Source organism: Miniopterus natalensis, chromosome 13, assembly GCF_054644295.1.
Source record: "Miniopterus natalensis isolate mMinNat1 chromosome 13, mMinNat1.hap1, whole genome shotgun sequence".
NCBI classification, from domain to species: Eukaryota; Metazoa; Chordata; class Mammalia; order Chiroptera; family Miniopteridae; genus Miniopterus; species Miniopterus natalensis.
Genome location: NC_142093.1, coordinates 17628119 through 17639850, shown reverse-complemented (window position 1 = coordinate 17639850; position 11732 = coordinate 17628119). Strand labels below are relative to the sequence as shown.

General features: G+C 51.7%; 1 protein-coding gene across 1 annotated transcript; it reads left to right on the top strand.

The window, feature by feature from the left end:
• The first annotated feature begins 5060 nt into the window (after positions 1–5060).
• CYP1B1 (cytochrome P450 family 1 subfamily B member 1) lies at positions 5061–11529 on the top strand. The gene is made up of 3 exons (XM_016218922.2): positions 5061–5331; positions 5748–6791; positions 9844–11529. Exons 2-3 carry the CDS (start codon positions 5749–5751, stop codon positions 10430–10432), a joined length of 1632 nt encoding a protein of 543 aa, XP_016074408.2. The 5' UTR covers positions 5061–5331; position 5748; the 3' UTR covers positions 10433–11529.
• The last annotated feature ends 203 nt before the right edge of the window (positions 11530–11732 follow it).

The following is an 11732-nucleotide window of genomic DNA, read 5'->3' as shown; positions in this document are numbered from 1 at the left end:
ACATATTATATTCCTTCTATTTTCAAAAGGAATTGAAGGCAGCTTACAATAAAAGACATAGATACATTCAAGCCTTTCCCCAGACAGTGCTGGGGAAAACTACTGCAGTTGAGCACAAGCTTTTTCTTAGCCCTGAACTCAAATAGCAACGAAGCACATGGAAGACATTAAGCAATATATTAATCGGGTTCTTTTCATGGTCCTTTCTAATAAGAGACTTAATAAAAGCTGAGAGGACAATGTGAGATCAAAATGTTATGAAAGTGTTTCTCTATTATGTTCTCATATTTTATTTTATTTTTAGTAACGTTTCACTTTGATATGATTTCAAGCTTACAGACAAGTTGCAAGAACATCACGAAGAACTCATTTACCCAAGTTCTCCAGTTATGAACATTTTATCATGTTTGCTTTATCACTTTCCTCTCTCTCGTTTCCTCCCTCTCCCCCTCTCTTTTTTTTCCTTGAAACACTGGAGAGTAAGTTGCAGGCATTGATGCCTTTTTTACTTCTCAATATGTATGAAAGCATTTGATGGGAAATTAGAATAATGGAGTATTGCTCTGTGGCTTTCACAAATACCAGACTATATAGAAAGGGCCTGGTGGGCAATCAAGTTGGAAGGGGAGGAAGGTTAAGAAACTTGTCTTATGCTGCATTGGTTTAGCAAGCGACTGTCTTTTTCTTCGATTTATTTAGGTTGATAAAATTAGCGAAATCTTCCAAAGCAGCTTCTACCCACACTTTACACAGGATTGGAAAAACATCATATAATATTAATGGAAGAGGAGATGGCCTAGGAGGTAACATTCCTGACCCCAATTGCTCCGTCTATGAAACCTCAGGACCACCACTGCTTAATACAAAGGCAGAAGATCTTTGTTAGCATGCATAAGGCTTCATTCTAAACACACTTAAAAACATCTTAACACCTTTGAAATTAGAATACGTCTTACTATCCATGGCATAATTACAGTTGGCAGCCCCCTGCTTTTATATTAATCAGTACATAAAATAATGATGCGTCCTACAAATGATGGTTTCTTAGATTAGATGAAATAAGATCTACTTTGAGCTCTGTGGCTCTCAGCCCGTTTATTTCCAGTGGGAAGGAAGCAGCAGCACGTCAGGTGGGGCACAGGGTTTTGCTACCAGCTCTTAAGAATCCTCTCATTTCCCAGCATGTGATGTGCAGGATCTTACAGTTGCTCTCTGTCCATACTCTCGGTCACCTTGGACACTTGGTGTGTCTTCTTAGTCCTATTTTGCCTGCCTACCAGCAGGTGTCTGTTTACTGATTCTTGCACCTCACGCACCAAGGCCTTGCCAGGGATTATGCTTGCACTACACGGTCTCCTCAGTGCACGTGCGGATGTGTGTTTGGAGGAGGTTGGAAGAGCAGTGTTTACCCATAAAATCAACACAGAGATTATCCTAGACAGAAAGTCCAGGAAGAAAACCAACTTCTAGCCTGATGACATAAGGGCTGAGTTTTCTTGGCTATTGACGCCAGGCGCACTTATCTCACTTGCTGATTTAAACTAGTAAAACTAATAATAGGTTCGGGCAATCCTCCAACCCAAAAAAGAGCGATGAACAGAAGTGGGATACGTGCAGACTAATGGAGCTGTTGTCTTTGGCTTCCTAGCATGTTCCACCCATCCCATCCCTCTTTTTCTGATAACAGCCCTAGCCCCTTGGCCACAGGAGTGGCCTGATGCAGCCTGGCATGTCGGAGTTCTTCCAAAGGCCTGTATAACGACTTTGGAAGAAAGATTTTCCCTTGTTTTTGTGGTGGTTCATTTGAAACAGCGTTCCCACCATGTGGAGAGTCTGCAGAACGAAGCCCAAGCAGAGACCAACGCAGAGGTCAGGGAAAGCAGCCCAGGTCTCTCCATCCTGTGAGATACCACTGTTATCATTCCCTGCACATGAGCCAGTGCATTCCTGTCCTGCTTAAACAAGCTGAAGCTGGATGTCTGTTCTTTGTAATCAATACAATACACAGTATTCTAAACCTCTACTTTAAATTCTCCTTAGCTTAGCTGTTCTTTTGAAAGTTATTTGCAGCAAACAACTAAAGTTTCAGATTTGGGAGGGTGAAATCCCCAAAGGAGATCCCTGGGCCTTAAATACTGACTGGTTGAGAAGTTGTGATGATAATTAAAGAGCCCAGTGGAATTCTCACTAGAAGGAGGGGACCCACCTTGAGCTGGATCAGAAGTGCCCACAGGCCACTTTGGATTTACCCTATATCTTCATCAGGTACCAGATGGGCCCTGCAACAGAGGCCTACACCACAAAGCCTGGGAGAACCCAAAGCCTACGGTAGAATCCAAAGAAGGTGTTACCATAGCCAGTCATTTCAGTTTGTCATAATTGAGAAGGGCTTATATTTCTGATGGCATTTGCTCAACTGCCACATCCTAGAACAAGAGCTACACTCAATGCAATACCATAGCTTGGAGGACACGCTTGAACTGTTTTCTGTGGCAGGAAGGCATGCACTGCATTTATCTAAAAACTATATGACACTATTTAGGAATTAAACAGGAGGTCTTAGGAACAGCCTTGCTTTATACTTTTTAAGATAGGAATTTACTTGGTTTAAAGGAAATCTCCATCTACTCTGATTCTGGAGGAGATACTGTGGCTTTCAGGAATGTTGATAGCTCAGAATTGGCATTAGCCCACAGACAATTCCCATCCACCAAATTAAAGTCTAATAAGAGATTGCATGCAGAAGACTTGAATTATTAGGCAAGGATCTCACTAAAGCTGGACATTGTGAGGTTGTTAGGAAACTCATTTCAAAGGATATGTAGATGAACACAGCTCTGGGAAACCAATGCTTATTTAACCAGTTCTCAAAAACTAACTTCATCGTGGCTGCGAGGGCTCCATAGTGGTGTGTGAAATCATTTATAGAGAACCTCTCAAAACTACCAAATGGAGACTTTTACAAAAAGGCATTTTTTTATCAGGTCAGATATTTCATTGTTGCTTTCAGTCTCTCAAGAAGTGAGACTCTTTTTCAGACACCCCTTTATTTTTCTTTAAATTTAACCATATTCCAGCATCTAGTGGAGGCACAGTCCATAGACTCCCTTCATTCAAAACCACTTTAATTGCAAAAGGCGAGCATACTGTTTCTTCTGTGTGATCCTCAGAACCTTCAATTCTGCCAAACAAAAACAACTATAAAAAATTCTTCCAGGGTGATCATTTTCTATGGTATATAAATGTCTAATCCCTGTGTTGTACACCTGAAACTAATATTTCATGTCAGCTGTAATTGAAAAATAAAAAATTAAAAAATTCTTCCAGCTGATTTATTTTTAAGGCATAGAGGTGGGGAGAGCAGACAGGCAAGAAGGCATTTGTGCCTTTTATCTGAGGATTTCCTTCCGAATAAACTTGTATGACGGATCTGGAGGGAGATTTCGTGGGTTCAGATCCTGGTTCCACCTCTTGATTAATAGCTGTGTTGTCTTGAGTAAGTCACATAACCTCTCTGAATCCCAGTTTCCTCCTCTGTAAACGGGAAACAGATATTCAAAGCTCGAGTAACATTCAAAACACGGGGTTGTCACATGGGAAACGCACAACTTTTCTATTTACACTTGACCTCCCCGGAGGCCCAGAGGTTACAATTCCTACCTCGTTAACTAAGACACATCCCACCTTTCCCACGGGCTTGCCCTTTCCCAGCCCTGAAGACCTCTTCTCGCAAAAATACTGTGCACCAGCCGGTAGGAATGAGCGCAGCCAGCCAGAGGCCAACGCCGCCCCGGCACCCCCGCCTCCCCTCTGAAAGCAGCGCCCCACTTCCAGGGCGCGCGCCCAGCCTGGCCGGCGGGTGGTGCCCGGCCTCGCGGACCCGCGGGCGCGGCTGTGCGTGCGCCGCGGAGGGTGGTGGCCGCCGGCACCCCGCCCTCGGCCGCCGCCCCCGTCGCCGCCCCAGCGTGTCAGGTGCCGTGAGAATCGCCGAGGGATACGACTGGCTTTCCAGAAGCGACGCACGCAAGGCCCAGCTCCGCACGCAAGGGGGAGGCGACAGCGAAAGAACTTTTCAACCCGATCAGGTTCTCCGGAGCGCGGCAGTTTGCCCCCCCCCCTCCGGGAACTTTCAGAACGACCCCCTCCCTCCCTCCCCTCGGCCCCCCCGTGCGCCCGAGCTTGGCTCCCGGCCCAGCGCCGCGGGCCCGGGACTCGGCCTGCGCGGCCCCGCGCGCTCCAGGGGGCGGCGCCGGCTGGAGGAGTTTCCACGCGGGAAACCGCGTGGCCAGCTGCGCCCCGCCAGTGCTGGCCTTTGTGTGCCAAGGACAGTTGGGGCCCCGGGGCAAGGTAGCGGCGTCTCTCGGGGGTTCTTGATATCGCTGCACAAGGAGAACTTTGCGCGCAACAGGGCCTCATTTGGGGGCCTTTTGTTGACGAGAACGTTAGGATAAAATAACTAGGGAGGCTGTCGGGCAAACCGAACTTTCCTAGTTTCCAAACTGACAGGTTTCCTTCTCCGGCTAGGGCGCCAAAGGACCCTGAGCAGTGCTCTCTTGGGGACCTAAGTCGAAGTCACTGGGAGGGAAGGGAGTTTCGGGGCGCGCTCCCACGGACAGCTCCCGGGCGCGGGCAGCTCCCGTTCGCAGCGCGCCTCCGCGGCGGCCGTTTGCCCAGGATTGCGGGCGACGGCGATCAAGAGCGGTTTTCGGGCAGACGAAAAGTTCAGGCCGCCGCTGCTAATCAAGTCACCAGCTGCCTCGCCAAGGCCGTCGGGGCGCACGGGAGCCGCCTCGCGTGACCACCTGCGTGCGGAGCCGCAGGCTTGCGGACAGTCCAGGAGCGCCCCGCCCCCAGCGCGCCCCGCCCCGCCCCGCCAGGTCCGGCTGCCTCCTCCCTCCGCACAGACCTTAAAAACGGGATGGCGCGTTTTCACTCCGGAGTGGCTGCGTGCAAACCGGCCACGCCTCTGCGACTCCCGCCGTCAGAGCCCATCGGGGGTCGTGAGAGCGGGGGATTGCCTCCACGCACCCAACCCCAACCTAAATCCCCACGCCGTTAGGAAACCCCGACTTTGCCGAGGCGTCACGTGCAACGGGGCTCTGCAAAAAAGAGTCACCTTTCTCCGTCCCCATGCCATCCAAGCGCCCCTAGCTCTGGCAACGCCTCCAGACTGCAGAGTGAGCTCTAAGGCTCGCAGAGCTCGCGGCAGGTGTCCGGGGCGGGCGTCCAACTTTCTGGAGACGCTCGGGTTGACGTCTGGCCTTCCCTAAAGGCCCTGCCCCTTCTCGGAGCCCGCTGTCCCTCGCCGCTGGAAGCCGTGCCTCTTCGCAGGTCAGTCTGCCCGCGGCGCCGCCTTCCCGTGGCCTCTTCCGTTGGGTTCCCGTAGATCCGGGGTGAGGTAGGGCGCAGGGCTGGGGTGACAGTCCCTAGAGGGAACTGCGCGCCCATGCCTCGATGCCCGCCGTGTTGTCCCCGAATCTCAGGAACCGTTACGCGGCTGCGGGGGGGGGGGGGGGGGGGAGGCTGAATCACATAGGAGCCGAAACACTCACCCTCCCCTTTCCTTTGGGGATTGGGTTTGGGATGGGAAAGGACGTCCTCAGCTGCTTCTCGAGCGAGGCAGCCCTGCCCTAACTACCCACGACCCCCTCACCCAGCAGCGCGCGGCGGCCCGAGGCTGGGACGGGGCGTGGGGCGCCCGCTCCTTCCTGCTCGCACCCGAGCGTCCTTTGCCCTCCTCTCTGCAGCATGGCCACCGGGCTTGGCCTCGACGGTCCTCCGCTGCCGCTCGCGCTGTCCACGCAGCAGACCACGCTCCTGCTGCTCTTCTCGGTGCTGGCCGCCGTGCACGTGGGCCAGTGGCTGCTGAGGCAGCGGCGGCGGCAGCCGGGGTCTGCGCCCCCCGGGCCCTTCGCGTGGCCGCTGATCGGCAACGCCGCGGCCGTGGGCCCCGCGCCGCACCTCTCGTTCGCGCGCCTGGCGCGGCGCTACGGCGACGTCTTCCAGATCCGCCTGGGCAGCTGCCGCGTGGTGGTGCTGAACGGCGAGCGCGCCATTCGCCAGGCGCTGGTGCAGCAGGGCGCCGACTTCGCCGACCGGCCGCCCTTCGCGTCCTTCCGCGTGGTGTCCGAAGGCCGCAGCCTGGCCTTCAGCCAGTACTCGGAGCGCTGGAAGGCGCAGCGGCGCGCCGCGCACGGCACCATGCGGGCCTTCTCCACGCTGCAGCCGCCCCGCCGCCGCGCGCTCGAGGGCCACGTGCTCGGCGAGATGCGCGAGCTGGTGACGCTGCTGGCGCGCGGCAGCGCGGGCGGCGCCTTCCTGGACCCGCGGCCGCTCACCGTGGTGGCGGTGGCCAACGTCATGAGCGCCGTGTGCTTCGGCTGTCGCTACCACCACGAGGACGCCGAGTTCCGCGAGCTGCTCAGCCACAACGAGAGGTTCGGCAGCACGGTGGGCGCGGGCAGCCTGGTGGACGTGATGCCCTGGCTGCAGCGCTTCCCCAACCCCGTGCGCACCGCCTTCCGGGAGTTCCAGCAGATCAACCGCAACTTCAGCAGCTTCGTCCTCGACAAGTTCCTGCGGCACCGCGAGAGCTTCCGGCCCGGCGCCGCCCCCCGCGACATGATGGACGCCTGCATCCTGTCCGTGCGCAAGGAGGCGGCCGAGGGCTCGCGCGACGGCGGCGCGCGGCTGGACGAAGGCTACGTGCCGTCTACGGTCACCGACATCTTCGGCGCCAGCCAGGACACGCTCTCCACCGCGCTGCAGTGGCTGCTGATCCTCCTCACCAGGTAAAGCCTCCGGGAGGCGTGGGTCGGGCCCTCCTTCCCTCCGGTAAAAGGCGGAGTGAGAGTAGAGAACGCGGAGTTCGAGGCCAGCGCGTGGGGAGGGTTTGGGGTGTCGCTCCAGGACCCCACCTCCCAGGTCTGATTCGGCGTCCCCGAGCCGCAGCTGTGCACAGGCAGGACCCGGGCAGGGGGACACGTGCGCCCGCGCGCCCCACCCCCGGGACCTCTCCGCGTCTCCAGCTTGTCCCTCGCCGCCTCTCCGAGTAGGGACAGATTTGCGAGAACCCCCCTGGAAAAACAAGATTTTTAAAGTGCCCGCAGATCAGTGCAGATCTCTCCCTCCCTGGCACGGGAGGAGCATAATTGGAACGGCTCCGAGAGAAAGGGTAACGCGGTAAATACGTTAAATAAACACAGCAGCCTAGTGGGCGCCGCCAGCCGGCCGTCCGCGCGGAGCCGAGCCCCCGCCAGGCGCTCCCCGCCGGTCCCCCCAGCCGGCCGTCCGCGCGGAGCCGAGCCCCCGCCAGGCGCTCCCCGCCGGTCCCCCCAGCCGGCCGGCCGCGCGGAGCCGAGCCCCCGCCAGGCGCTCCCCGCCGGTCCCCCCAGCCGGCCGTCCGCGCGGGGCCGAGCCCCCCGCCAGGCGCTCCCCGCCGGTCCCCCCAGCCGGCCGTCCGCGCGGAGCCGAGCCCCCGCCAGGCGCTCCCCGCCGGTCCCGTCGGGGCGTTGCTCCGGGCGCAGGCAGCCCTCGGAGGGCGGCCTGGAGCCCTGCGGCTGGTTAACCCGCGCCGAAGTTTTGGGAAGGAGGCCGGGAACCAGAAAGTTGTGCTGGATTTTGTAAAGCCGCCGCGCTAGGAGTAAGAGAAGCGCCTTTCGGGTAAAGAGCCGGAGAAGGAGTCGCTTTCACCCGGCACAGAACAGCACCCCGAAAGGCAGCCTGGGTCCCCGGGAAGCCTCTGCGGCCCTCTCTGGCCCCGGGGCGGCTCGGTTGGTTAGCTGGCCCGCGGAGCCCACCTTGGGTAAAGTCGTGGACCATTATGAGGCTCTGTGAACGCACGAATCAGACAAGTTCCGGGTATCTCTTGTTGCCAGATTTAGAAAATAAAAAATAAATTTTACCTAGGACATACTTATTCTAAAAGATTAGCCATTGTTTATCTGAACTTCAGATTTAACTGGGTGGCCTGTATTTTGTCTGGCAACGCTACCCCTGGGGCAGATGCCTGGCTCAGGGCAGATCGGGACCGCCGGGAGCGACCAGAAGGCCCGGTTGTGACCCTCCTGGCGCCCAGGGGGACACCCGCGGGGAAGGCGGACTTCGCAGGCGCCCGACGCCGGAGGCAGAGGCCGCGTCCTGTTAAGCCCCTAGGTCCTGTGCGCTCCTTTCACAAACGGCCTATTTTGTGTATTTAAAATCGCTTCTCAGTATCATGGTCGTAGAAACACACAGTGGGGGAGGGTAGGTCAGAAAGAGGGCATCCCAAAATGGGATGGTAGGTCCTTAGCATCCCCAGATAAACGTCCTTTTTTTGAAACCGACTTTCGTCTTCATTAGAAACAGATTGGGCAGAGAGCGGTAATAAAACAATTTTGGGGTCACTTTCAATTCAATATGGCTGATGAGTAGGTTTTTCTTCTTTTTGGTAAAAAAGACAATATGATGGATTGGCACATACACTATCCATTTCTGTATGTAAGTTTTATCAAAATAGATAAAATATATTTATGTATTGTCTATGGCTGCCTTCACACTAGAGTGCAGGCAGAGTTGAGAAATTGGGATAGAGAGGGTTTGGTCTGCAAAGCCCAAGATATTTACTATCTGGCCCTTTATGAAAAAGCTTGCAGACCCCTGAAGTGGGCTGCTAACCAAGCAATTTTTCAAATCACCCCTGATTTCATCACATACATGGTTATATTTTTTTCAGGGTTGCAATAATTATTTACTTTTTTTTTTTTACTTCTGACATTTCCACTTATTGTAATGGACATTTCCCCATCCCTTTAAACTTTATTTTGGCAACTTAAAAAAATGTTGTCATTTTATCGATAGATTGCTAACGTGTCCACTTTAGTAATTTTTGATAGTATCGTAGTATTTTGCCATAATAATGTAATCATTATATATAACCATTGCTTGAGCTTTAATATTGTTGTTTACATTTTCAAATTTTCAGCCATTGCTGTGGTTATATATTTTCGTACCTGTTACTTCCTGAAAATACATTCCTAGGCGTGGATTACCAGGTTTACAGAGAGTGGGAAGAGGTTACCTTTTGGATCTTGCTTTTGTTTTCCAAAAGGATTGTGCTAGTTTATATCATCAGCGGTGAATACGTATTACAATTTGTACCATAACCTCATGAATATTGGAGTCTGCCTTCACGTTTAGCAGATACGTTGCTTTACCTATCAGCACACCAGTTATCTTTGGACAAATGAGAGCAGCACAGGGAGATGAGGGGCAAAGAGGATCTGCTTTCAGAGCTGCGTTTTAACTTTTGTGGGCCCTGGGTGCTTTTGCCTTTCTAGACGCCTTATTCCATAAAAAAGAAAATTATATTTTATGACCACATTGGTATAAAGATAAATATATTAAAATTATACATTAAGACATTTTCCTTGACCTAAAAGTTCATTTTTTCCTTCTGATTTGAAAGAAGAAAAAGACAAGAAAGCATTTTTTTGTGGGCTTCTGGAAAGTATTGTTGGTCCTAAGCATTGTGCGTGTTTCGTCCAATGGAGACATTGGCCGTGTGCATTATGATGTTTTTTTTCAGGCTGAGAAAACTTAGACATTTTTTGACTTTTGATAGGAAAGAGATCATTAGCCAGATGAGGCTTATTAGAGGAAATGTAACTATGAATGTGCCCGTCTTCTAATTTGGTGAGAGATTAGGAAGTTGCTTTAGATTTTCAGGGGTGGGCGGTTGGAAAAGCTGATCCAGTCACTGATTCAGATAAAGTGGAATTAAAATAAACTGTAATGTGCTTTGTACATGAAAGAAGGATGGCTTTCCCTCACGCCTTCTCTTCCTCTGCATTAACAACGAAACAGGTACCCTGACGTGCAGGCTCGGGTGCAGGCGGAGCTGGATCAGGTCGTGGGCAGAGACCGGCTGCCCGGCCTGGACGACCAGCGCCAGCTGCCCTACGTCATGGCCTTCCTTTACGAGGCCATGCGCTTCTCCAGCTTCGTGCCCGTCACCATCCCTCACGCCACCACTGCCAACACGTCTGTTCTGGGCTTCCACATCCCCAAGGACACGGTGGTGTTTGTTAACCAGTGGTCGGTGAATCATGACCCGCAGAAGTGGCCGGACCCGGAGACCTTCGAGCCCGCCCGCTTCTTGGGCCCGGACGGGCTCATCAACAAGGACCTGGCGAGCAGCGTGATGATCTTCTCGGTGGGCAAGCGGCGCTGCATCGGGGAGGAGCTCTCCAAGGCGCAGCTCTTCCTCTTCACCGCCATCCTGGCGCACCAGTGCCACTTCAGGGCCGATCCCGACGAGCCCTCGGAAATGGATTTCAGTTACGGCCTGACCATTAAGCCCAAGGCATTTAAAATCAACGTCACTCTCCGAGAGTCCATGGAGCTCCTGGACCGGGCTGTCCAAACGCTGCAAGCCGAGGAGGAGTGCCAGTGAGAAGCCAGAGCAGGCTGGAATTCCGGAAGGACTCGGTTTTGAGGGCTGGGGAGGAAAAATGTCCAGCTCCTCTGAGCTGCTTTCTCAGTTAGCGTCCCAAGTGGGCCCAGGTCAGGACTGGACTGTGCGGGAGCTCTGGGAAGATTTTTTTGTTTTTCAGTCAGAGTTAAAAGGCCCAAAGAATTTTTATACATACATCGAGTGCTGGTAATTTCTCGAGGGAGCATTCTTTGGAGATAAAACGCGCATGTGCACGCCCGGAGAACTACCTGATGAAGAGGTACTTCCAATACCAGGCTCTCGTGGGTGGGATCTGAGATTTGTGTTCTGCGTGCTGAGCGTCAGTTGGAAACTGTATTAAGCAAAGCTTCAGAATATATTGCTGAATATGCAAAGGCAAATAATTTCAGTGTAAGACGTGACTTGAGGGTGAGAGGGAAAAAATTCCAACCAGAAATTTCCTTCTCACCTTATCAATACGGTTGCTTAGTTGGGCTCTGGTACCTGTGGATGGATTTATCGTTTGGCCTACTGATGAGCTTTCTCTTACTTTTTTGGATAGGTCATAAAGTCATTTGCTGAAAAAGAAATTAATAGTAGTTGGTTTAGCGATTATAGTGGGTTTCAGTGATTTATCATGATTTTTAAAGTGAAAGTTGTTAAACTGTAAAATATTCTGCTCTGTGTTGGTTGCTGAAGTACAGAATTTCAGTTATGAGCAACATCCCCCAAGCCCCCCAAAAAGATTTACCTGCCCAGCTAAGCTTTAAATGATGTGATTGCAATGCACTGATTTCAATACTTCACATAGATTTTAAAAAATCACCAAATAGTATTCAATATGTATACATATATAATGATTCATAAGCAATATGTATTAGTTATTTTATTATTAAATAGTATTAATTATTTTGGTCAAGAAAAGGTTGAATAATGTATGTCTTTTATAATGCCATAGAAAATTGAAAAGTACAAGCCATTCAACTAATGTTGGCTCAAGTCATGAAATGAGTTAGATTAAATCAGCTACCTATTTTTGACATGGAAACCAAGTTGAAGCAAAATCTCGTCTTTCATCTGAAACTCTAATAGACAACTGAAAAATCTAAACATTGGGCCAGCAAAGATGTCTCCCTTATTACTTTACAGTAGATTTATTAAAATTATATTCATAATATAGAATCTCTTTTGAAAATTGATCAAGTTAATATGTTATAATTACAAACTCTTGGCATGCTTTGATTTTAATTTAATTTAAAAGACATTCTGATTATGGAGTTGCAGTTAAAGTTACTGGAAA